The sequence below is a fragment of the Camellia sinensis genome, unplaced genomic scaffold (genome assembly GCF_055761805.1).
Source record: "Camellia sinensis isolate YWXY unplaced genomic scaffold, ASM5576180v1 Unanchor12, whole genome shotgun sequence".
Taxonomy (NCBI): Eukaryota; Viridiplantae; Streptophyta; class Magnoliopsida; order Ericales; family Theaceae; genus Camellia; species Camellia sinensis.
In genome coordinates, this window is record NW_028128998.1 from 4988089 (window position 1) to 5013617 (window position 25529).

Below are 25529 nucleotides of genomic sequence, written 5' to 3' on the forward strand. Positions count from 1 at the left end.
TTCGGGCTGTGTGTTCGACAAATCAGTGTGTGAGCCGTGTGTTCATTTCTTAACTAATGTGTGCCGTGCGCTCGCAATCAATTAATGAGCCGAGTGTTCAGAAATTCAAGCGCTTAAGCTACATGTTCAGGATGCAAGCAAAGTACTATGTCATAAGTTAAACTGCGTGTTCAAGCATGGCAAAGGCACGAAATGTACGAAAAATGCAGAAAATGAAGTAAAATACCTCTCGAACCTCATGGGAGAGGTGATGCTCTGGCTCCCGCAGGAGTAGATCCCCAGGCGCTCGCTCATCAAAATCCGTAAAATGACGGAAAACGGCACGGGGAAGGACATGTCCTGGCGGAGCGTACCTCCCGGGAATAAAAGGGCGGACCCTCGGGGGCAAAGCCATAGCATCAAAATCATCTCCGACACCCGAAAAACCTCCTCCATGAGGAGAATTACCTGCCATTTTCAGAAAATCTGCAAAAGGAGCAAAAATGAGCAAAAATGAGCCAAAATTGGAAAAAAGTCAACAAAAGTCAACTCTCGGGAAATGAAAAAGTCAACAAAAGTCAACTCCCGAGAAAATCTTCCAAATATTGAGACAAACTCACCTCAAGTGGCAAAAATGAGAAAAGAAGCCCCGAAGCCAAAATTTGCTTGTTTCAAAGTGCTTGAAACTGAATATTTTCGCGAAAACAACTTGCGTGGGACGTTGGAAAACGCGTGTGGAGCTCAGATCTGGAGGAGAAAATGTTGTAGGAAGCAAAGGAAGAAGATCTCGTGGCTGCATTTATAGGCTCAAAGTGTTTGGGTGAGAGAGCATGAAGAAAGGAGGTGAAAGGACCAAAATGCCCTCGGATTTGGGCAGATGGCCGGCCGGCCACCTTTTCCAGCCGGCCAGCCATTTCCTTTTTGGAAAACCAACCGGCCACCTTCCATCCTCCATAAAACCAGCCGGCCATGTCCCCCACATGCTCACCTAGCTCTCTGCAAATTTTGAGGAAGATTGGAGTTCCCGGGACCTGAAAAAAGTCCAAGGAAAGTGCACTTTCTGTCGCGAAATGATCCGCCGGGACTCCAGCTTCAAGTTCTGACATGTGTCTCATCATCATTCATCGAAATCGAAGTGTATCCTTTTTGAATGTGTTGTAGCCATTCCAGGAAGTGAATCGGAGGCCGTGATCGAGTCGCCTTTGCCGAAACGCGTGTTTCCGTGCTCGTTAGTTCGCAACAAACGGGCACCTTGATTTATGCTCGTTTTGCACTGCCATGCACGTAACTTGCATTTTCATGAACATACTTGCATTGTTATGCACATTTCTCGATATTGTCATACTTCTGTGCTTGAGCATGCGTTGTCACGCACGTTCCTTTCTCGCATTGCGATGCATTCACTCATCGGCACTGCGTGTGTCAAACTTTCGGAATCACATTGAATATATGTTGTTAGCATATTATGCTTGTTGAATTTCTCTCTTTTGCAGGCACGATATTGTACGTACGGTTCATTTGAGGCTGGTGCGACCAGACGAATCGCGCAGGTATCGTATCTTCTCCGTGTGAGACGCGACGAGAATTGAATAATTCTCTGCATTCTTAACTGCATGAAATGTAGTTGTTGCTTTGCATTCTTGCTTAAAACTGTTGCATCTATTTGCGAATACTTGCTTCATTACAGCTTACTGCATTTGCACGATCATTGAGTTACCTTCGGCTTCTTGCATTATCACTTTGCATTTTGCCCCCTTTGCCTGCGGGCATGCCTGAGGGCACATCTGTGTTATCTTGTACGTTTGTCTAAGTCTTCGGCCTTGTCAAAAATGGATCGTCTCTGGGCTTTGACATTCACTCTCGTCACTTGTGACTTCCGAGTTCTGTCAAAGAGGGGCAACTGTAGACACCCCATTTTTGACCGACCTTAAGACTCAGACGTCACCGATTGAGCTCTTGGTGATGTTGCATAATGTGCTCGTTCAGAAGTTTCAGAGTCACGGCCGCGAGCCCTGCCTCCGGACTTCCGAACCTTCTTTTGTGCCTTGCCTCGGTTTGCGAACCAGACTCGATTTTTCTCTGTTTCTTTTCCTGAGGGGAGGGAGAGGTCCCGTAGACCATCTCTCAATGGCCGTGGGCTACATTTTGTGGCCGTAGGCCATTTTGCCCATTTCGGAGCCCGGTTTCCGGTTTTTCGGGACCATTGGCCGTGTGCCTCGGTTCGGGACCGCCTAACCATCTCCGTTGGTTCTGATTTTTGGCATACTTCCTTTTTACTCCCTTTTGAGGGACACTGGGGTCTGAGAAACCCACTTCGTGGCCGAATGCCACTTTCGGTGCTTAACAGCCCATTTTCAGGACCCCGAACTGTGTGTTTTGGTCCCCGAACATTCGTTTTGCATCGGTTTTTGTTCATTTTTGGCAGGTACCTCTGTTTCATCACCGGGAAAGTCACTGGAGGGTGGGAGGCCAGCAATTATCTTAGCAACCAGTTATATTCCATTTTCGCCCTCCGACGCCCGTTTTTCTCACTTCCGAGCTAATGTTGAACAACTTGGGCCTTTTTTCTTGAACTTTGAACCACATATTTGTGATGTACACACATGGGAGGATCCTAAAAGTTGGTGGCCGGCCACTAATGTTGCTTGACCCTTTTGACCCCCCCTAGAAGTGGCTTATTGTCCCTCCTGTTTTACAGTTTCCAATTTTTTAACCACAGGGTTGTGTTGTACACACATGGGAGGACCCTAAAAAATGGTGGCCGGCCATTAATTCAACTTGACCTTTTTGACCCCTAGCCGGCCGGCTAGGGAGGGTGGCCGGCCGGCCACCTGGAGCTCCAAAAACTGGCCGGCCATGTTCCTTGCAACACACACTTTACAGCTGTATAGCTGTATCCCCCAGAAAATATTTCAATCCGGGGGATATTTTGTGGGGGAAAACTTGCCTACTTTTCCCCCACCTTTTGCCTCCCTTTGCTCCCTCTTTTTTGTCCATATAACCAGCAGGTGGCATTGGTGATAGGGGTTAGAAAAATTGGTCTTCAAGCCTTGATACACAAATTTCCCCCTATCTCTCTCTTTCAAGCAAAAACCTCCAAGTCCTACACCACCATTTCTTCTACACCACCAAGCTCTACCACCACCACTCCATTCCAGCAGCAAGGGGAGGAATTCCAGCAGCTTAGGGTCATCAAAGTTGGTCCAAGAAGCAACAAAAGCATTGGCCTTCAAGGGTAAGTCCACTTTCCCTCTTTTCTAGCTCATTTTTGCAACATTTCTTAGCCATATATGCCTACTGTTTTGAGCTCCGACCAAAACTGAAAAGGTCATTTTTTTGAGCTCATTTTCATGTCTCATTAAGGGCTCCCCTGTTTGAGCCCCCCCATCTTGCACTTGCTTCAATATTCTTCTTGAATGTCATTTTCTTGCATGATATTTTTAGCTTGTGTGTGATCTGTTTTTGAGCATGATGTAAACTGTAAGTAGGCTTATTTTGAGCCCCTCTTCAATATTGAAGAAGGGCTCATCACTGTTTGGGACCTCCATGTGCCACTTGTCTTTATATCCATCTTTTGGTCCCCATTCTTGCATGACTTGGCAGCCTATTGTTCTTCTGTTTTTGGTCATTTTACAGAGCTAGAAAAGGTCTTATTTTGGTCCAGTATTCATGTTTCATTAAGGGCTTTTCATAGTTTGAGGCATATTTTATACACTTCATGTTATATCTCTCTTTTAATCCCCATTTTTGCATGATTTGTTAGCCTATCTTGATTCCATTTTTGGATGATTTACAGAACTGAAAATAGTCTTATTTTGACCCCATATTCATGTTTCATTAAGGGTCTTTGGCTGTTTGATGAATTTTTTGTATACTTTGTGTTTTAACCTCTTTTGGCCCCTATCTTGCATGGCATTTTGAGCATACTTGTATACTGTTTTGGGTCCGGCAATCAACTGTAAAATGCCTTATTTTTGGTCCCTCATCAATATTGTAGAAGAGTCTTTTTCTGTTTGGGCTTTGCATCTACCACTTCCTTCTTTGGCCACCTTTTGGCCCTTTTCTTGCATAGGAGTGCAGCCATACCTGTGTTTGTTTTTGGGGTTTTTACAGTTCTGAAAAACATCATATTTTTGGCCCCTCTTCAATATTGTAGAAGGCCCCTAACCTGTTTGGGGTCAGCAGCTGTGAGTTGTTTCTTTGCCTCACATTTAGGGCCATTTTTGTATGCTTGTTCTGCCCTGTTTTTGTTTGCTGTTTGGCCATGCTTTGAACTGCAAAAGTGCTTATTTTGGGGCTGCCTTGCTTCTGTCTTTTCATTGCATGTCCATATTGTGCATGTTTGGTATAGTTATAGGCCATTTCGGGTGCCAAAATTCATATTTCGGGACTATTCCATGCATCGGGTGTATTTTCGTCTCATTTCGGGGCTGCTTTCCCCACATTTCAGTGCTGAAATTCCATTAGCATGTTTGCATATCATTTTTCATGTCATTTGCATCGCGTATGCCATTGCCTCGGTTTGCGTGCCCGTGTGCACGCATTTCGAGGCACTTCATTTTCATCCATCGGCCTCTTATGTGAGTGTGGCTGAGGCTCTCTCATGTTAGTATAAGCCCATATCATATTTCCATGTCATTTGCATTGCGTATGTCATTTTCTCGGTTTGCGTGCCTGTGTGCACGCATTTCGAGGCATCTCATTTTCATAGCATTGTGCATGCTAGGCTGTATCTTAGTTGCATTCATGCATGTCGTGCATTTTGCATCGTGTTCGGGATAGGAGTTAGCCCGGGCACGAGAAACGAGGTGCATTTCGTACTCCGAGTGACGGAATGTATCTCAATTCCCCAGTCACCGACACTCCGGATCATCCATGATGGGGTTAGGTCTTGTTGTGTTTTCATGTGTATTCATCCCATATTAAATTGTGCAATTCGACTCCTCGGCCATCATGCCTCGATGTGCGTGATTGGTGGCACGAGGATCGAGGTATACATATATTTGTGAAAATACATTGCTATGCCCCTTTCCTACTCTCTGTTGCAGCAAAATAAAGAATCAGCAACTTTTCGGAGTCTGGCACGCATTCCAAGAATAACTGCTAAACAGAGGCTAATTGGGGCATCCCGGTGGATTTCCGCGCAAGGCAGCCCAGACATGCATCATTCATCAGAAGCAAGGCAGTCCCTGGCTTGCACGCCAGTTTTACAGTTTTCTTAGCTAATTTGTTAATTAATTAGGAATTTGTATATTATTCGGACTGTAATATTTGGACTGTAATATTCTTTTATTCGGGACTGTATATTTATTTGGACCCTCTGCACGAGGGCACAACTGTAATAAGTGTGCGTGTGTGTGTTGTATGTCTTCCAACCCAACGTCTTTCTCCCTTTTATTTATCCGCTTATGGTGGTTAGATTAGGGCATATTTCAATTAGCATACAGTATGATAGCATGTTTGCATCATTCATCTGTTTTGCATGCACCGGGCTCGGCGCATCATACTAACTGCATTGTACTTTCAATTCCAAATTGAATACATGTTAGTTGTAACATTTCATATGCCATGTTTAGAATAGCCGAGCCTGCTATAGTTTGCATTTTTGCATGTGTTGCATTAGGCATTTCTGTATATTTAGGATCACGCATAATTTCTAATGTAGTCTCTGTTTTTGGCTTGGAGTACCCGGTAAGTTTTATGCTTTAGCATCCTTGCATGCGTGTGAGTGACTGCCATGATAGCATGCTTACCATGAGGCTATTTGCTTATGTGATATAACTGCCTGAATGCCTGTGGGTGAAGGTTGGGTTAGTTGGATTGGAATAAATCATCAAATGTTTGCTTTAAGCCCACTAGATAGTGGCAAAACCATTGTTTTCTAAGCCCACCCGAGGGTGGCAAAATCTGCATTTTAAGCCTACCTGCGGGCAGCATCATCAAACCATCTTTCAAAAACAAACATGAAATGTTTTGTTCCAATTCAGGCGACTCAGTCTATACTTGTATGCTGTGCGCATCACATAGTAACCTAGGCCAATAACCGGAATAAGAACATGCAATGTTTTCAAAAATAGATATCATGGTTAGTAGAGGCCGGTCTCTGACCGGGCGAGCGGGGGTGCTCACGAAGTGACCTTCCCCAATTGTACCCAAGTTCCTGAGCCGAGGCAACTTTGGTGATGACGGACACGTGGCCTTTGGCACCGAGTCAGGGTTTCCTAAATTTCCCATTATAAAATATTTAGGTGGCGACTCTGTATCTGGCAAAACAGTCCATGTTTGGCATTTCTTTCAAAAATCTGTTTTCTCAAAACGATTTGCCGGATTTGGACTCTTTGGTTCAGACTTAGAACCGTGACACAAATCGAGTCCGAGCTGTAGCGAGGTCCCCCGCGGGCTTGTTACACCAGTGCTTATAGTTTGTTTATGGAACATGATGAACAAAGCGAAAATTGGCAGTGGATTTGGAAATGCAAACTTTCCCAAAAGATTAAGTGGTTGTTTTAACTAAAAATTGGTACCTAGAGATGAGAAATTCATCTTGGAGGAACTGGATTTTAAGTAACTTAAAAAAGAAACAGTATTGGTAACAATACTCCTTGGTACATTGTGTTTTCAGTTGTTCTTTGGCAAATTTGGAAAAGTAGAAACTCAAAAATCTTTGAAAACAAAACTCTTAGCATTGTTGAGAGTGTCAAATTTATCAGTTTTTTTCCAGAGAAATTAACCAAGCTTTTAGAATGTCTGTTACTAACCCAAGATCAACACTAATGCTAATCAAGTGGATGCTTCCTCCTTCAGGTACCCTCAAGATGAACATTGATGGATGCTACAGAATTGCCAAACCTGGAGGCTTTGGAGGACTGATTAGAGATGAAAAGGGAGCATGGATTTGTGGCTTCTATGGCAGGCTAGAAAACTGTACCAGCCTTGAGACAGAGCTATGGGCTATGTACAAAGGCCTTACCATTATCCTCTAAAAGGGCTTCAACAAAGTGACTATCGAAACAGATGTGGAGGAAGTGGTGAAATTGCTTGTAGAACTGAGGGAAAACATCTTCTCAAAGGCTTAGTGGAAGATGCAAGAATAATTTTCAATGGATGTCAATGTACTACACAACACGTCTACAGAGAAGGTAATCTATTTGTAGACGCATTGGCCAAGCTCGGGGCAGATCAACCTGAGGATATGCTTGTTGTTAATGACCCACCTGCAGAAATCAGAGCTCTCCTGGTTTCAGACATGGTGGGTTTAGCTAGGGAAAGGGCTTAGTCCCAGTTTGGTTCTTTTAATTCCGATTTATCTATAAAAAATAAATAAATAAGAAAACAAGCATGAGATAGTCATACTGTGATGTATATTATCCCATCCATGCCAATGCCATAACTATTGACAACACTGATAATCCAAAAGAAAAGATTGGAGTCCTTCAAAACACACACTTAATCCAAAATAATTAAATTACACACTTGAGTTATTTATTTAAGTAGCTACATCCTTCGAGAAAGAAATAGAGGGCTTAGCAAAGATGGTACCAGCAACTCCACTTCGTTTACCACGAACTCACCATCACAAGCTCATGTCTTGCGTGTAGCAGCTTCCCTTGAAAATATAGCAACCAAAAAAAAAAAAAAAAAATTGAACAATATTAATTATCACTTAAAGCAAAACAAATATTGGGCAGCCATTAATAGTTTGTAAATAGGAGTTATTTGGAATCATGGAAAAATCTAAATGCTTAGAATCTGATCATAAAATTAGATATAATTATGAGATGGAATCCATTAAAAATCTACATCTTATCATCCCATATGAAAGGATTGTATCTGATTCTGTGATCGAATTTTGTACCCATAGAAGAGCTGCAAAATCATTGCATAAAAGAGCACCTTAATTTCAGTTATTAGGCTTGAAAAAAAAGAAAGAAGCATAAGCGACCATTTCATTGAGCACATTGTTACACAATTAGTTGATTTTGTAAAAGGCGAATTACACTAACAGTCCCTATAGTTTGAGACTTGTGTCACTTTGATCCTTAACTTTTCAATTGTGATATATTTTATTCTGAATTTTGAATATTGTTCCAAATAAGGACAATCAAAAATGTTTTCTTTGTAAATGGTTCATTTCAAGGACAAAGTCATCATACAATTTATTTTGTGTTGGTTAATTTGTATGTTATTTGAAATGTAATGACATTTTTTTTAATGAATAATGCTGAATTTTTTTTGATTATAAAATTCCGTTTGAATTGATTTTTAGAATCAATTTTTCAAAAAAAAATTCTAAGAAATTAAAAATTAAATTGATGAAAAAAATTAATAACACATCATTTTTATATAATTTTATCTTTTAGGAGAGTAGAAATAATTTTGTAAAATAATTTTTTTTTATATTTATTTTCGTTAAATTAGTTTCAATTTTTTCAAAAGCCAAACATGACGACAATTTTGATATCATTATTAAACCAATCTATTAAATCAAAAAATGCAAAACTAAAAATATTTCATATATTAAACGTATCGATTACACATTAAAAGCCTAATAACTATCAATTACATGATAACCATAAAAAACATCTATTAAAAACAAATGCAGTTATCTATTACAATATAACCATTCAAAAATATCTACAAAAACAACAATCCATTATATAATCATCATCCATATATACACTAAAAATTAATTTAAAAAAATATATAGATAAAAAAATAAAAGATTTATTATTTTTATATAATTTTATCTTTGGTAGGTAGAAATAATTTTTAAAAATTCAAAAATAATTTTTTAACATTTATTTTCTGTCAAATTAGTTTATATTTTATCAAATTAACGACTTTGCCCTTGAAATGGAGCAACAGTGTCTTCAATTGTTCTTATTTGGAATGAGATTCAAAATTCAAGGTTAAATGTATCACAATTAAACGATTAGGAATTAAAGTGGCACAAGTCTCAAATTACAAAAACTTTTAGCGCAATTCACCCTTTTGTAAAATTACAATAGAAGTGGAGAACTTATGAACAGAAATAGAAAAAAAAAAAAAAAAAGAAGAAAAAAGGGCTTTGACCAGAAAATTAAATTTAAAAACGAGTTGGTTTTTTAAACATCTAATGTGTTAATGTAACTATCAGACCATTGCTTGGTCATGAATTGATGTGGAAATAGAACTTAGCACAGAGCCAAAGGTACTTGAACTAAAATAGGACTTGAATATTTTGATTAGAAAATAGAACTAAAAGAAAGCCAAGGCTTGCACTTTGCAGTTAAAAACTCTTGGTTACAATTTAAAAAGAAGATTTTAACATGTAAACAAGGGTGGCCTACAAACAATGCCCACACAGAAGAATACAAGAAGTAACAAAATCGAAGTGAGACATACCGATTTTCCTTAAAGATTCCTTTGTAGTCTAGCCATATTCAATACTGCAGTCACATAGAACCAATTTTGTATGCGGTCCAAGAATTTGAAGTAGGCATATCTAAATGGACTATTACAAAGCATAGTGCCAAAAACTCCCCAAAATCCAAGGGTGAAACCAATCCCCATGCTAACATAAAATCCTGAGGTAATAAACCTGTCCTCATCTTCTTGAATCCCTTTAGTAGAAATTGGAGGTTCCACAACCGTTTCCTCTCCTGGACACTTATTGGGTAGGGGACGCCCACAGAGTTTTGGATTCTCGGAATATGCAGAGGCATCAAAGCTTTGCAATTGAGTGCTTGATGGAATTTTTCCCGACAAGTTGTTATTTGACAAGTTCAATACATCAAGAAAAGTTAGATAAGCAAGGCTTGTAGGAATATCACCAGAAAGTCTATTTGCAGATAGGTCAAGACTTTCCAACATCTTCATCTGACCAATCTCTTGGATGATTCTTCCAGCCAAATTGTTTCTTGACAGGTTCAAGGAAACCAACCCTGCAAGACTCGCAACCTGCTGAGGAATTTTTCCAGTCAATTTGTTGCTAGAAAGATCAATCATTTTAAGTAGTCCCAGTTGGTTTCCGTACTCCCTCTCTTGTCCTTTCCATTGAACCAATGCATTGCTCTCATAGTAATAGACACGATTCACATACATAACATATTGAGATAAAACGTAGTCGGAATAACTGGTTTCTTCTGAACTGTTACTCTGAACCAAAGCAGAAAAATTGCTGAAACATTGTGGTAGTTTTCCTGATAAATCATTTTGAGAGAGGTCCAAAACGTGAATATATTTAAGGTAGCAGATATCTTGAGGTATGCTTCCATAGAATTTGTTGGATCGTAGACTAAGAACGATTAACCTTGTGCGATGCATCCCTATCCATGCTTGTATTTTTCCCGTGAATCTATTTTGCTCCAAGTCAATAAATTTCAACTGTACGCATTTATTCAAAGACTCTGGCAATCTCCCAGAGAAACTATTTTTGCGCAACTGCAATACTTCAAGGAAATTTAGGGAACCTATTGAGCTAGGAAGTGCTCCAGAAAAATTATTGTTGCTCAAATTGATAACACGAAGTGCTTGAAAATGTTGACAACAATCTGGAAGTCCTCCTGATAATAGGTTACTTGAGAGGTCAAGATAGGACAAAACTGCAGTGCTAGAAATTGCACATAAGAAAGAAATTGACCCCGAAAACATGTTTTTGGAGAGATTCAAAAATGTTAAATTGGATGGAAGCGGTGGTATTTGACCTGTAAAGCGATTAGAACTTAAATCTATGAGGATAATATCAGTACGCTTTGAAGATAAATCTGGTAACAAGCCATTTATTTGGTTGCAAGAAAGATTTAAAAAATTTAACTTGGGTGATAGATCCCAAAACCAACTAGGGACAGTATCTGAAATTCCAGCTCCAGAGATATCAAGCTTGGAAATTTTATTTTGCTTTTGAAGCCATTTTGGGAAATAAGGCCCCAAATTGCAAAATGCCAAGTTTATTTCACGAAGTTGAAAAGGAGGATCCCAATCAGAGCTAAGGTTCAAAACTAGATGGTTAAAAGACAAGTCCAAATATTGCAAACTGTAGAGGTTTGAGAAGTGGGCTTCAGAGATTACGCCTTGGAAAGAATTCGAAGTAATTTGGTTTCTAGACAAATCTAGGTCAACAAGACTAGGAAGTGGTCCAAAACTTTCTGGGAAAGGCCCATTCAATTGGTTGTAACTGAGATCCAATTCCCTCAAGGATGAAAATCTTGTGAAATCAGGCAATGTACCACTAAGTTGATTCCACCGGAAACTCAAAGTTTGTAATGAGTTCTCAGATCGAGATAACTTGTGAAGAATCTCAGAAAGTTCTTCTTTTAAATTGTTGATACTCATTTCTAACGATTGTAAACGACTTAGATTGACGAACGACTTTGGAATGCCACCTTCTAGGTGATTAACAGAGAGATTGAGATGTACAAGGGATATCATGTTCCCAAAAGCATCAGGAATCGGACCTTCTAGATAATTAAAAGAGAGATCAAGATACCTTAAGTTGGAAAGGTTCCCAAGCTGATGAGGAATCGGACCACCAAAGTGATTGAAATTGAGGTTGAGGACTTGTAATCTGCTCAAGGAAGCAATTGACTCTGGGATGCGCCCTTCAAACGAATTTCCGCTAAGATCTAAGTACTTCAAATGCTGCAATTCAAGCAATGAAGGACTCATCTCACCTCTCAGACCATAGGAATAGGAAAGATTCTCTGGTACATGAAGATCGAGCATGGTTACATGACCACTGTGGTTGTTGCAATGGACTCCACTCCATTTGCAACAGTCTTTCTTATCTTCTTCATTCCCCCAAGAAGAGAGAATACCATAATGATCTATGGCAGCTTCTTTAAACTTGAGGAGAGCTTGTTTCTCCCTCTCTATGCACCTGATTTTATTAGCAGCTTCAACTCCTCCCGAGGAAAGTCCAAGAACAGGTATGTAGTTTAACAATAACACAACCACGAACACATGGAGAAGTTGAATTGATTTTGGTAGCATAATAATAATATATTTTGTGACCATAATGGATGGATGGCCAAAATTTGAAGGATAAAAGATTTTTGTTTGTTGTTTTTCGTTTTTCTGAGTTCTGTTTGCCATCCCACTTCTTATACTTAGATTGTCATATTTTTTTTATTTTTTTTTTAATTTAATTTTTTTAAAAACAGGGAGACTTGGGAGTCAATGAAGAAGACTCCAAGTCAATCATAAACGAGTTCTGTTTGCCATCCCACTTCTTATACTTAGATTGTCATATTTTTTTTATTTTTTTTTTAATTTAATTTTTTTAAAAACAGGGAGACTTGGGAGTCAATGAAGAAGACTCCAAGTCAATCATAAACGAGTTCTGTTTGCCATCCCACTTCTTATACTTAGATTGTCATATTTTTTTTATTTTTTTTTTAATTTAATTTTTTTAAAAACAGGGAGACTTGGGAGTCAATGAAGAAGACTCCAAGTCAATCAAGAAGACTTGGGAGTCAATGAAGAAGACTCCAAGTCAATGAAGAAGACTTGGGAGTCAATGAAGAAGACACGGCTACTTTTTGAAAAAGGACACACTGTACACACCCATTTGAAAAACAACCGTGTATCACAGGTAATTACATCGTACTAGATATCACGCAAGTCATCTACAGCGAAAACACGAGAACCCAAGTCAAGGTCAAATATGGCTGCAATGCAACCTATGTTTCTGCCGTACTTTACATTTAAATTTAAATTGGCCAAAATGACCTTCCCATTAGGGCTAGGTAGGTTGTCTTTAATTTAGATTTGCTTGTTTACAAATTTAGCTGTTTTAGTGGGTTTTTTTTTTAATTTTTTTAATTATTTATGTGATAAAAAAAATTGTGTTATTGAGATGATTTGTAATTTTTTTTTATAGTTGAATAGATGATTATAAAAGAAAAAGTAATTAATTACTATGTAAGATGTAATATTTTATCTTATTAACTATTTTAATTTTATTTTTTATTTTTTATTTTTTCATCTTTATTAACTGTTTTAGCCAAAATCAAACATCCCAAATGTCTTAGAGTGGATGGTTAGGTTCCTTTTAAGGAAAATGGAATTTTTAATGAAAAGGCTATGGAAGCTCCAACTTCTCAACATAATTTTTCAAAATTTTTGAATTATTGTAAAAAGACAAAAAAGACATGTCGTAAAATGATTCGTTGATTAAGTTTATTTTAATATTATTAATATCAGCTAAATTTATATGTTCCTAAATTAACTACATGAAAAATTTATACCATGTATAGATACTCTCTAGTTTTTTAAATATATGTTCTTAAATTAACTTTTTTAATTAAATTTATTTTAATATTTAATATCACCTAAATTTGTATTTTCAAAATTAACCCCATAAAAATTTATACCATATATAGACACTCTCTAATTTTTAAATTTATGTTCCTAAATTAACTCCTACATATTTTCAAACCCTATAATCATATTAATATTTTAGTATTTTCAATTTTTTTTAAAATAAAAATTAACAACCTTCAAAATGTTTTGATATAATAGAATTTTATTTTTTAATGTTACATAAACTTCTAAAAATAGGAGATTGCAACCAAATATTCCAATTAGTCTTACGTTTTTTCGTGATTGGGGATGCTGTTGCGCGGGGTGCGCAGCAGCATCTGTTGTGCAGCGAAATGGGCCCATTTCAGGGTTCATTTTGATAATCTGAACCGTTCACATTTTAGAATATATCAAGTAGAACATGCTTGTAAAAAATCAAGTTAATCGGATATCGTTTACCGATTCATCCATTCACATTTCTATCTACAAAAATAAATAATAATTGTGATTTAAAGTATTAAAATGAATACAAATGTGAGTGGATGAATAGGTAAACGATATCCGATTAACTTGATTTTTTGCAGGTATGCTAACGGTTCGGATTATCAAAATGAGCCCCAAAATGAGTCTATTTCGCCGTACAACAGGTGCTACTGCGCACCCCGCGCAACAGCATCCCCAAATTCCGTTTTTTCTATTGGTCTATTAAGTCCTATTAGTGAAAAATTTCTTTCCGTGTAGTCCTATTTTTTTTTTTATTTTAGTAGTGTTTTGGTAGACAACTATACCCTTTTATTAATGTGACAAGTATGATGTAATATTTCAATGTGGCAGGTATTAATGTGACACTCCAACGATGTGACATTTTAAAAAAACTAAAAATTCCGTAGTGTATTTTTTTCAAATGTGACAACGTGACAGGTATGATTTAACACTTCAAGACTTTTACTCCAAAAAACTTAAAAATTCCTTAGTGTACTTTGTCCAAATGTGACAACATGACAGGTATGATGTGACACTAAAAAAAAATTAAAAATTTCGTAGTGTACTTTTTTCAAATGTAATAATGTGACATGTGTACTTTTTCTAAATGTGACAACGTGACAGCTATAATATGACACTCTAAAAAAAGAAAAACTCTTAAGTGTACTTTTCCCAAGTGTGACAACGTGGCGAGTATGATGTGACACTCTTAAAAAAAAAAACTTTTTAGTGTATTTTTTTTTCCAAATGTGACATGTGACACTCAAAAAAAAAATAAACCCTTTTAGTATATTTTTTTCAAATGTGACATGTGACACTCCAATGTGGCGGGTATGATGTGACACTCTAAAAAAATTAAAAACTCTTTAGTGTACTTTTTCCAAATGTGACACTCTAACGTGGTGGGCAAATGAGTCATTACAATTCCAAAAAGATTAAATGGATTATAAAAAAAAAATATGAAGCTATATCGATTACAAGTGTAAAATATGGGACTTATTAATCAATTTCATTTTTTCTTTTGTCAGACTTTGTAATGTTAACTTGATTGTTTTTTACCATGGAAATATGTATTTTTTATTTGAATTATGAAAATATGTATTAAAACTTGAGAAACTATGATATAAATTGATTGTTTTTAACTATATTTATTAATTTATTGATCAATTTTTATTTTTTATTTTTACTTTTTATCAAATCCAAGATAGGGTCAGCTGAAAACAGAAATATTTTAAGTCGATCCAATATTAAATATCTATCTATCTATCTATATCTATATTAAAGTGATATTTCAATAATGATGGTAGGAAAATTCCCAAGACTTCATCATAAATTATTTTTTTATTTTAAAAATATTGAAATAAATCTTATTGGGTAACACATCATATTCATTATATTTTTTAAATTTTACCATTCTTTCCTAAAAAAAAAATATTGCTATGATTATGCCATCATTCTTACAAATAATAATTAGAATAATGATTTTTTCTCCGAATTTTGCCCCCCCTAATCCCCCGAATGCCCAAAACGACGTCGTTTTGGGCATTCTTTTTTTTTTTTTTTTTCTTTCTTCTTCTTCATCACGCAGGTCTGAGACAGAAGGAGAGGGAGAGAAAGAGAGAGGGAGAGGGAGAGAAGAGAGGCCGATCGTCGGCCAATCGTCAGTCCGATCGTCGCACCTCGGTGATCGTCGCAGCTCGCAGCTCGTCGGCGATCGTCGCAGCTCACATCTCGTCGGCGATCGTCTCCGCCCCGCCTCCGCCTCTGCCTCTGCCTCTGCCTCCGCCCCCTGCCCAGCCCGGTTGATGGTGGCCTCTCCAGTCCAGTCCTCCTTCTTCTTCTTCTTCTTCTTCTTCTTCCTTTTTCGAATTCGGGGGATTCGGAGGGGCTTTCGAGCTCCCTAGCATTACTGTAATAATTATTTCATAATTGAAAAATAAAGCACCAACACTTCATCATAAAATTCTTAATTTTTTTATTTTTAAAATATTAAAAGAATATTAAGTGGGTGTTTGGGAAGTGGGTTTTTATGTAGGTTTTTTTAGTTGTAGGATATTATTGGATAAAAAATTTTTAGTGTTTGGAAAGATAGTTGGATTTTTTTGTGATTGGATGTGATGTTTGTGAGAGAAAAAATGAAATGATTATAGGGTTGGATGTGATATCTTGTTTGAATTTGTTTTTTTATTTTTATTTTGTAAAACCTTTATCTTTTAGTGAAAAAAATGAGAAAAAAATCTAGGAACCAAGTTCCCAAACACCACATAAAGTGATAGTTCAATGATGAATGGTAGGAAAGTTCGTGATAGTTCAATGATGAATGATAGGAAAGTTCCCAAAGACTTCATCATAAAATTTTTAATTTTTGTTATTTTAAAAACATTGAAATAAATCTTATTGGCTAACACATCATATTATTTATAATTTTTTAAAATTTTTACCATTCTTTCATAAAACAAAAATATTGCTATGATTATGCCGTCATTCTTGTAATTAATAATTATTTCATAATAGGAAAATAAAGCTCCAACACTTGATCATAAAATTCTTAATTTTTTTATTTTTAAAATATAAAAAGAAAATAGAAAAAATTACTCATAAATCCCATTTGGAGAAAAGTTATTCCATTTAGTCTTAGAAGTTTTCTTTCAAACCAATTAGTCATTTTTATTTTGGATATGTTGTATTTCTTTGATTTGAGATTTGAAAGTTTACTTATTTGCCCTTGTATGTGTGTGTGGGTAAGGTAGGTTTTTATGTTTCTATTTTTTTTTTTTTTTTTTTTTTTTTTTGTGGAGATTTAGTGGAGTGATTTGTAGGTGGATGATATTACCCCGTTTGTGGTGTTATTGGTGTGGTGTTCGTCTCTATTGTAACATTAACATTAATTAACATCCAAATGTAACACTAATGTAACACATAAAAAAAACTCCTTACTATAGTTTTTCCAAACATAACACTCCAAAAAAACTCCTTAATGTAACACTCTAAAATAACACACACAAAAATTTCTTATTGTAACACTCTAATGTAACACATCAAAAAACTCCTTAATGTATTTTTCTAAACATAACACTTTAATATAACACACAAAAACTCCTTAATATAACACTCTAATGTAACACACACAAAAACTCCTTAATGTTACACTCTAATGTAACATACAAAAAAAACTTCTGCGTGTACCTTTTCTAAATGTAACACTCTAATATAACACTAAAAAAAATCCTTAGTGTTTTTTTTTTTTTAAAACAGCCAAAAGGAATTTTATTGAAAATTATCAAGAAAAAAGACATTGGCAATCAACAATAAAAACGAAGGAGCAAAGATCACAAAAGAACCAAACAGGGCAAATAAGGTCGGTAAGATATCAACCAAGCAGCCCAGAGACACAGAGACACCAACTGTTGAAACTCCAAGCAAAATGCAATTCTGTTTAAATGGTCCTCCAACACTGGTTCATCAGTACAGAACAGAACAGCCCCGAGTTTTAATCAGCACAGAACAACAAGTTCATCTCCATTGCACGAAGGCAGGATCAACTCCATCACATAACAGTAGCCTCAAGTCAACTCCAACCCAGAATCAGCTGCCCAAAACAGATCTGCTCCCCAGACTCAATCTTATTTGCCTCAGGTTGGTTAAAAAATCTTGAACAGAGAAATGACAGTCCTTGAATCTATGTTTGAGCCACAGTGCAACTCTGATTTTGATCAACTCACACAGGTCCACTAACTGAGGCGAAGCAGATTTGAAGATGCACTCATTCCTAAGCTTCCACAGAGACCATATAACAGCTAAGGGAATGACCTTCCATATCCATTTTTCTTTCCTGTTCAAATACACCCCATCCCACCAGTGAAGTATACCTTCTAATGAACATGGAATAGCCCCCTTCAACTCCCACCAATCCATCATATCAGCCCAAACCCTCCATGCAAAGTAGCAATGCATCAAGAGATGAGTGGAAGACTCAGGCTCAGATTTACACCAATCCTTAGTGTAACACACAAAAACTCCTTAATGTAACATTCTAATATAACACAAATAAATTCATTAGTGTACTTTTTCTAAACTTAACACTTCAATATAACATTCCAAAAAAATTCCTTAGTGTAACACTTTAGTGTAACAAAAAAAAAAAAAAAAATTGTGTATTTTTTCCAAACGTAACGCTCCAATGTAACACAAAAGAAAACTTCTTAGTGTACTTTTCTTACATATAACACTCCAATGTAACACTAAAAAAAAAAAAAAAGAATGTGAAATTCTTCAAACCATTCCAAAAGGAGTACAAATATTCCTTAGTAAGTTTTGAACAAATGTATAATTTCAAACTGTGAATGTTACGTTTAAAAAAAAGTATACTAAGGAGTTTTTTTAGTATTTTTGTGTGTTACATTGGAATGTTATGTTTGGGATTACACTAATTGAAGTATTATGTTTGGAAAAAATACACTAAGAATTATATATATATATATATTTACATTGGAGCGTTACGTTTGGGAAAAGTACACCAAAGAATTATTTTTGAGTGTTACGTTGTTACATTTGAGAAAAGTACACCAATGAGTTTTTTAGTGTGTTACATTGAAGTGTTACGTTATTGGAGTGTTACATTAGAGTGTTAGGTTTTTGTTCGTGATGTGAGATTTGTTCTAAAATGAGGGAAAATCCAAAACTTCTATAATTCAAATTGCCCAAATGTGTAATTTTACATTTTGAGAAAATCACTTTTATCCCTAAAAAATTAAGCCCAAACATGTAAAGTGACTAACTTTTTATGTAATTTCCACTTTAAGGAGACCTTCGGATTTATAAGAAAAAATAGAGGATTAAACCGTTCACAAGATCACATTTTAGGATTTATTAGTGCTTCACCCAAGAAAATATTATTGGCTAAAGCATCATATTAATTATAATTTTGTTAAAATTTTACCATTCTTTCCTAAAAACAAAAATATTGCTATGATTATACCATCATTCCTGAAAAATAATAATTATTTCATAATAAAAAAAAAATTCAATTTTCCCTTTCTTTCTTTACAACCTATTATCTTTCCCACTTTAAAACCTTAGCCACTATACAACTTCTTCATGAAACCAAGAAACCAAGTCAGTTCGAAATATGTTCATTCTATTTAGAAATTAAAAGTATTATTTAAATGATCACAATTAAATAAAATTTGAAAATTATTATATTAAAAATATATACGGAATTTATGAGTAAATTTTCCTAGAGTTTAAAAAGAATAAATAATAGTATAAGACATTTCTTTTTGAATTTTATTGGTAAGTTTGTAATCGATTTGAGGATATCTATTATGAAAATTTTAAGTTTTAAATATTTAGGGTTTAATGGCTTAGACAGTAGATTTTTTAAAAAGTTTGTAATTTCAAACCTTGAAGTTCTAAAAACACTCTTAGTAAAAAAAAGTTTATTTTTATTTTTAAGCTATAGCAAATTTTAATTTTTGAGTTTTGTAATGGTTAAAGTAGGTCATATTGTTTGGTAACATTTTTATTTTTTAAAAAAAAAACTTTTTTATAACTTACATTTAGGAAGACCTTTTTTTTTTTTTTTTTGTGGCTAATGTCCTTCTTTGATAAACTTTAAAAAAAAAAGAGTAAATATATATTTTTTATTTTGTGCAACTTAGATGACCCTAAATTTTTATTAAAAAATAGGACAGATTTTAATTTTAATTTTGAATTTTTTTGCCTGGAGACATCACACAGGTCATTTACAGTGAAAACACAAGAAACCAAGTCAAGGTCAAACATGGTAGTAATGCAACCTTTCTTTCCTTCATGAATCACATTTACTTCCGTACTTTTCATTTGAATTTTGAATTGGCCAAAATGACTTTCCCATTAGGGCTATGTAAAATATAACTATTTTAGTGATTTTTTTTTATTTTTTAACTATTTTATACGATGAAAAAAATTATGCATTTGAGATGATTTATAATTTTTTTTTTTTTTGTAATTAAATAGATGGTCATGAGAGAACAATTGATTAATTATTGTATTAGATGTAATATTTTGTCTTATTAATTATTTTAATTTTTTTTTTATATATTTATTGACTATCTTAGCCAAACTCAAATATCCCAAACAATGCCTAGTGTGTATGGTTAGGTTCCTATTAGCCCAATTTAGAGTGGATGGTGTTGTTTCACATTTGTGGGCTTCGTCATAGATCTCTATTCAATGATCTCAAACTATTTATTTTGTAAGTCTTTTTATGTATATTATCCACATAAAAAATTAATTACATCCAATAATCATAGAAGGTCCAATTTATCATATTTCTCAGCTAGAAAAAAAATATATTTTTAAAAACAAACTTGTTATCCATTTTATACCACCGGAACTTTGGCAATAGACTATTTTAGTAATTTTTTGGATTTTTTTAACTAAAATTGGAGCTAAAAAAATTAGTATATTTGGAATGATTTTTTGACTTTTTACGAAAAAAATATGTACAAAATAAAAAGAAAATTGAATTTTTAACTTGTATAATTTTTTAACTTTTTAACTTGTTTTTACTTTTTTAATTAGTTTCCAAACCACCTTGGAGGATTTTGTTTTCATTCTCGTTTTCGTTTTTGTGTTTTTTTTAACTAGTCATTGTTTACCTCCCAAAGATAATAGATAGTTACGAGTCGCAAGAAAGGAATTTGGACAAATTACATTCCTTATAATTAGTCTTAGACTTTATATTTGTACTCGTGTCGATATGGTAATTATAATTTAATTGCGTTAATTTTATTCTTAAAGTTTTTATATTATGTCAATTTTTTTAATTAATAATATTTTTAAAAATTGGATTAAATATCAAGGAACAAAATAAGTTATTCACTCTTCCCAAATTGATTGAAAGAATAACATCCAACTTGAAACAAACAAACTTCTATTTGCCACAAAATTTCTCAATTCACACTAATTTTTGTTTAGATCTCAATTACCAAGCAAAAATTTGAGGCTCAGAATCAAACTACAGAATGAAAACCGTTTAGTAGTTGATATTTAAATAATTAATTTTTATTTTGTGATTGATATTTGAATAATTAATTTTTATTTGGGAGTTGATAACTAAATGGACAAAATAGTGTGAAGATAAAAATATAAAAATAAAAAAGTGGTGTGCAAATGGAAATATCAATTAAACTAAATTGACATAAATAAATAAAAAATTTAAAGAACAAAATTGATATAATTAGAAGGTTATTTACACAAAAAACCCATGAGAAGTATCACTTTGACCCCCTAAACTTTAAAAGTATACAAATGGACTCCCTAAACTACTGAGAAATATCTCTTTGCATTATAAATTATAAAAGTGTACAAATGTCCGCAAATTATAAAAATGTACAAATTGAACTATTAATAGAAGGGGTTAAAATGAAACACACCAATAGTTTATGAGGTCTATTTGTACGTTTTTATAATTTAGGGAGACAAAGTAATACTTCTCAATAGTTGAAGGAGTCAATTTGTACACTTTTAAACTTTAGAGGGTCACAGTGATATTCTCAATAGTTTCTCTATGTAAATAGCCCTAATTAGAACTACAAAAACTAAATTTAGCACATGAGAAATTATAAAAACTACAAGTATAATTTGCTCAAGAATGTTTAATCAAAGTGTCCTTTCTTTTCTTTTTTTTCTTTTTTTTTTTATTTGATCCTCTTTTATGGTCAGTGCATTTTCACACCCATCTATTGGCAATTCATTCGTAAGGTTACATTTGGATCATAAATTTGAATAATAATTTTGAAAGGACAAGAAATATGTGAGAACAATATGAATGAAATATAAGGTTTTTTTTTTCCTATCAATTTCTCTCCCAATTGCTTTTCATTTCTAAATTCCTACTTAAACCAATGATTTAAATTATATGTAAAAGTCAGTAAGAGCACAAAGATGAACAATAAAGTTTTTCACAAACAAAAAATTATTGATCAACAAACTTATGGCATAAGCCTAACTACTCTGGCTTTTAATCTCATTTCGTATATCAAATCTGCAAAATGTATCATATCTTTATATATATGACTTAATACTAACTTTATCCTAAATTTATATTTCCACATTTTCATTTTTTTCTAGAGGACAAATGGAATAAGAGCCTTGATATTCTTGGGAAAGTCTTGAAACTTTGTAAGGTACCATTTCCTAGTGGCATAACTCGTCCCCATCAAGTAGATAGTGGTGCCTAGGGTGAATGAGAATGCATAGAGAGTTTGAGAAATGCAAGAGATCCCTATAAACCCTAATATTTCAAAAAGATAGTGTGGACATATCACTAGATCAAACAAGCCACCTTTGGGGATCTTGTACCCTTTGTCACCTTGTTCCCTCAGTTTAGAGAGTAGGTAATGGTGGTACAAGTTACCAGATATACCCATTAAAAACATCGAAATTCCGGCATCCTTAAGATCAAGTGGCGGCTCGGGGAACCCTAGGGTTAGGTGTTGGGCATAGATCATGGTTGATGTGGAGATGAAGTAGCTGAGAGAGATTGGAATTGCAACATCAAGGTACATCACACTGCTGTATTTGTGAATGAATAAAACCTGCAAAACAAAATGGATAATTGTTTAAATTCAAACAAGTGATAATTTGAGTAGACTAATTAATTTTTTTTTTTCCAATTTCAAATTGACAAACGGAAAACTTAGTTAAAATTTAATTGAGGTAACTTTAGTCTATATATAAAATAAATCTGAATCACACAATACACTGGCATTATTAGAAAAAAAATTAAAATTAAAATTAAAATTCTGAATACCTCAAAAAGCCTCTTGAAGAAATGGATGGTTAGAGCAGAATTGACCAACAAGAACCTAAAACCCTCGTTGGGGAAAATGCCGAAGGAAGCGACGCTGGCGAGTAACGCCGGCGTGTACGCAATTAGCATACCTGTTTTGGTGGACAGTTTGGCCCGCTTGGCCGAAGAAGAAGAAGGAGATTTTTGAGAATTATTACTACCAATGTTGTTGTTGTTGTCGTTGTTGTTGTTCCAGAACTTAGAATACTGCATGTGTTTGCCTTTGATTTCCGAGATCCCGGCGTTGGCCAAAGATGCAGGGCTGATCACAGACATGGCAGTTACGAACAATGAAGGTGGTGGTGGATATATAAATCGAAGCAATACAGACATAACCATGTTCATCCTTCTTCTCTCTCTCTCTCAAGGTTTGTTTGTGGAATAAGGTGCAGAAGGAATGAGTGTTGTGGTGTGTGAGAGTGCAAGAGGTGAGGCGCAGAATGTTCCACGCTGTTGGAGTATTTGGGACCTGAAATTGTCTCTCTTTCTCTTTCTCACTCTCTCTCTCTCTCTCTCTCTCTCTCTCTCTCTCCCATGAAAGGGATGTTGCTACTACCAAATTATAGGTAATTACATTCACCTCTCTTGAATTTTAAACAAATCACAATTAATTTTATATTTTTAACATAATAATTATATTGACCTCTTTTTTAAGGATGACAATATGAAAAGTTTGTAGTCCCCCGCCTAGTCTCATATTGGAAGCAAGAAAAATCAGATTGGTATCGCAAGCAAGAGCGTGTTAATTTTTTAACTTGAAAAAAAAAAAAAAATTACAAAATTTATAAATAATAAAATATATTATGACTAATAATTTATCATTAAAGAAAGTTCAAAGATTAAGATGATAAATAAATTAGTGAAAAAAATTAAGTCGATTTGATAATCGTAACTTTTTAATTTTATCGTATTGTTTATTTTTTTAAAGACAAATATCATAAAATAAAAATATTATAATTATCGAATTGATTTAATTTTTTCCATGATATATGTTAAGAACCAAGAATGCACTCAAGGAAATTAACTCTACCATCAGTGCTAAGTTCAGTCAAATCACAGATTTTTAGTTATTCAATAAGGGATACTTACGTATAGGTCCTAATAAATGGACTTATTATCTAATAGGTCCTATGAGAAAAATTTGTCATAAAAAAAAAAAGTCACTAATTGTAAATAAATAATTAAACACACAATAATTATTGAATTAATTTAATTTTTTTCATTCACGATATATATTAAGAATTTTACAAAATAAATAATTCGAATAATCAAAACAGGATCCGTGTTGGGTCAATAGGCACATCAAATTCTCTCATATTGAAATTTAAATTTGAGAAAAATTCAACGCTGGCTGTAAGTATTAAATCAAATTTTAATGTAAAAATGCTAATTAAAATAAACAATTAAACACACAATTAGATAGTTAACAGAATCTTACAGGAGACTCACACTGATTAGAAGCTAGCAAATTGCCTGTCCAAAAAACATAAAATAAAAAATAGAGGGGTTGAAGTGGGATTTCAGGTGCAGTATATTGGTGACCAGTGTCATTAATCCATATTTTTAACAAAAAAACACATCCACGAGTCTTTTGATTTCAAAAAATTGAATCTACTTTATAGTTTCAAAAAATTAAACCCACTTTCTAAAAAATTAAATTTTGTATTTTCCATATTTTTATTGAACTTTTTTAATATTGTGAACAATTTTTTTAATTTTTATATACACCTAACATAAAAATATTTTAAAAAATATAATATTTGTAAAAAAAAATCTGTAAAAAATTCACAATAAAAATAAATAAAAATAAAAATACAAAAATTAATACATTTATGTATTATTGTATATTTATTAATTTTTTAAAATATTTTTTTACAAATATTTTTTTTAAGTACATCTACATTAAGTGTATCTAAAAAGTTAAAATAAAAAAAATATAAAATCACTACAATTATTTTAAAACTTTACTAAAAACAAAAACAAAAAAAAAAATATATAAAAAAAAAATTAATTTTTAGAAAATTAATCAAAACCAAACAAGGTGAACAGGTTTTAGATTGTCTTGTCCTTTTATTTCCTTTTTTTTCCTATCAATTGAAGGCAGCTGTTTCAACAATTAACTTCACGGATTCACCAAAGATCCTCTAAAGTGAAATTTCTCTAAAGTTTTCTTAGAGTGCTACATTGTGTGGTTGAGATTTACTGGCAAGTCACGTCAGAAAAATTGATGTGACTTGTCAGTAAATCTCAACCACACAATGTAGCATTCTAGAAAACTTTAAGAAAAAATCACTCTAGAGGATCTTTGCTCTCAGGGATTAGAACAGCTGGATAACAATTGGACAGCAAAGAAAATACAAGTTCCTTTTGCACAAATCTGGAAAAACCCAGAAATAGTAACCAAAAAAACAAACATTACACAGATCCCCCACTTATAATGCACACAAAATAAAACTAGAAATGGAGAATCAGACAGAAAGAAAAGGGAAAAGAAAGGAAATGTCCAAAAACATACCTATACACTATACATCACCCAACCCAAAATCTTATATATCCCCAAATTACAATGGAATAAAAAACCTAAGCACCTCACCCTCACGCTGGTTCTTGCGCAAGCACATGTGCGAGAGAGCAGGGGGAGGCATGTCCAAACTATGGAGGATATGCTGCATATGCTCTACCACCCCGTATTAAAAGATTACAGATTTAATAAAATGATAACTAAACCTCACAATATCTCGCTGCTCGCTTTTTCTATTTCTTTTTTTTTTGCTGCTGGTGTCTTCTTCACAAAGCGTCATATTCCATCAGAGGGTTATCAGATTCGGCAGCACTGGCAGAGATTCAGTTGGCATTTCCTAATTGTAGATTCTCACTGGCTTCTCAAATGTGTGTCGATTCTGCACAATTGAGATTTAAGGTCACTACAAGTTCTTATGTTGTGTTTGGT

At 34.2% G+C, this 25529-nt stretch overlaps 4 protein-coding genes across 16 annotated transcripts in view; 1 reads left to right on the forward strand and 3 right to left on the reverse strand.

The window, feature by feature from the left end:
• Positions 1-6722: 6722 nt before the first annotated feature.
• On the forward strand, positions 6723-7255 carry LOC145814648 (uncharacterized). Its single transcript, XM_082911620.1, has 2 exons — positions 6723-6892; positions 6994-7255. The coding sequence occupies exons 1-2, from the start codon at positions 6723-6725 to the stop codon at positions 7253-7255; spliced, it is 432 nt and encodes a 143-aa protein (XP_082767746.1).
• Positions 7256-7304: 49 nt separating this feature from the next.
• Positions 7305-12043, reverse strand: LOC114310993 (receptor-like protein EIX2). The gene is made up of 2 exons (XM_028257091.2): positions 9364-12043; positions 7305-7585 (listed from the first exon to the last, which is right to left on the reverse strand). The coding sequence occupies exon 1, from the start codon at positions 11971-11973 to the stop codon at positions 9373-9375; it is 2601 nt and encodes an 866-aa protein (XP_028112892.2). The 5' UTR covers positions 11974-12043; the 3' UTR covers positions 7305-7585; positions 9364-9372.
• Positions 12044-21684: 9641 nt separating this feature from the next.
• Positions 21685-23030, reverse strand: LOC145814621 (uncharacterized). Its single transcript, XM_082911503.1, has 2 exons — positions 22541-23030; positions 21685-22325 (listed from the first exon to the last, which is right to left on the reverse strand). The coding sequence occupies exons 1-2, from the start codon at positions 22922-22924 to the stop codon at positions 21855-21857; spliced, it is 855 nt and encodes a 284-aa protein (XP_082767629.1). The 5' UTR covers positions 22925-23030; the 3' UTR covers positions 21685-21854.
• A 1887-nt stretch (positions 23031-24917) lies between these two features.
• LOC145789295 (ubiquitin C-terminal hydrolase 12-like) overlaps positions 24918-25529 on the reverse strand; it is a 40829-nt gene continuing 40217 nt past the window's right edge. For all 13 annotated transcript variants that reach the window (XM_082911498.1, XM_082911493.1, XM_082911492.1 and 10 more), the window contains one exon: positions 24918-25479. In XM_082911498.1, coding sequence (XP_082767624.1) covers positions 25438-25479 — 42 coding nt within the window. In that variant the 3' untranslated portion in view covers positions 24918-25437. The remainder of the gene's footprint in view (positions 25480-25529) is intronic.

Bases quoted from the DNA above. Each gene is read 5' to 3' on its own strand.
- LOC145814648 (XM_082911620.1), top strand. From the start codon at position 6,723: ATGTCTGTTACTAACCCAAGATCAACACTAATGCTAATCAAGTGGATG. The intron at 6,893-6,993 runs GCTAGAAAACTG...CTATCGAAACAG, and splicing joins ATTTGTGGCTTCTATGGCAG to ATGTGGAGGAAGTGGTGAAA.
- LOC114310993 (XM_028257091.2), bottom strand. From the start codon at position 11,973: ATGGTCACAAAATATATTATTATTATGCTACCAAAATCAATTCAACTT.
- LOC145814621 (XM_082911503.1), bottom strand. From the start codon at position 22,924: ATGAACATGGTTATGTCTGTATTGCTTCGATTTATATATCCACCACCA. The intron at 22,326-22,540 runs GTATTCAGAATT...TTTGTTTTGCAG, and splicing joins TCTTCAAGAGGCTTTTTGAG to GTTTTATTCATTCACAAATA.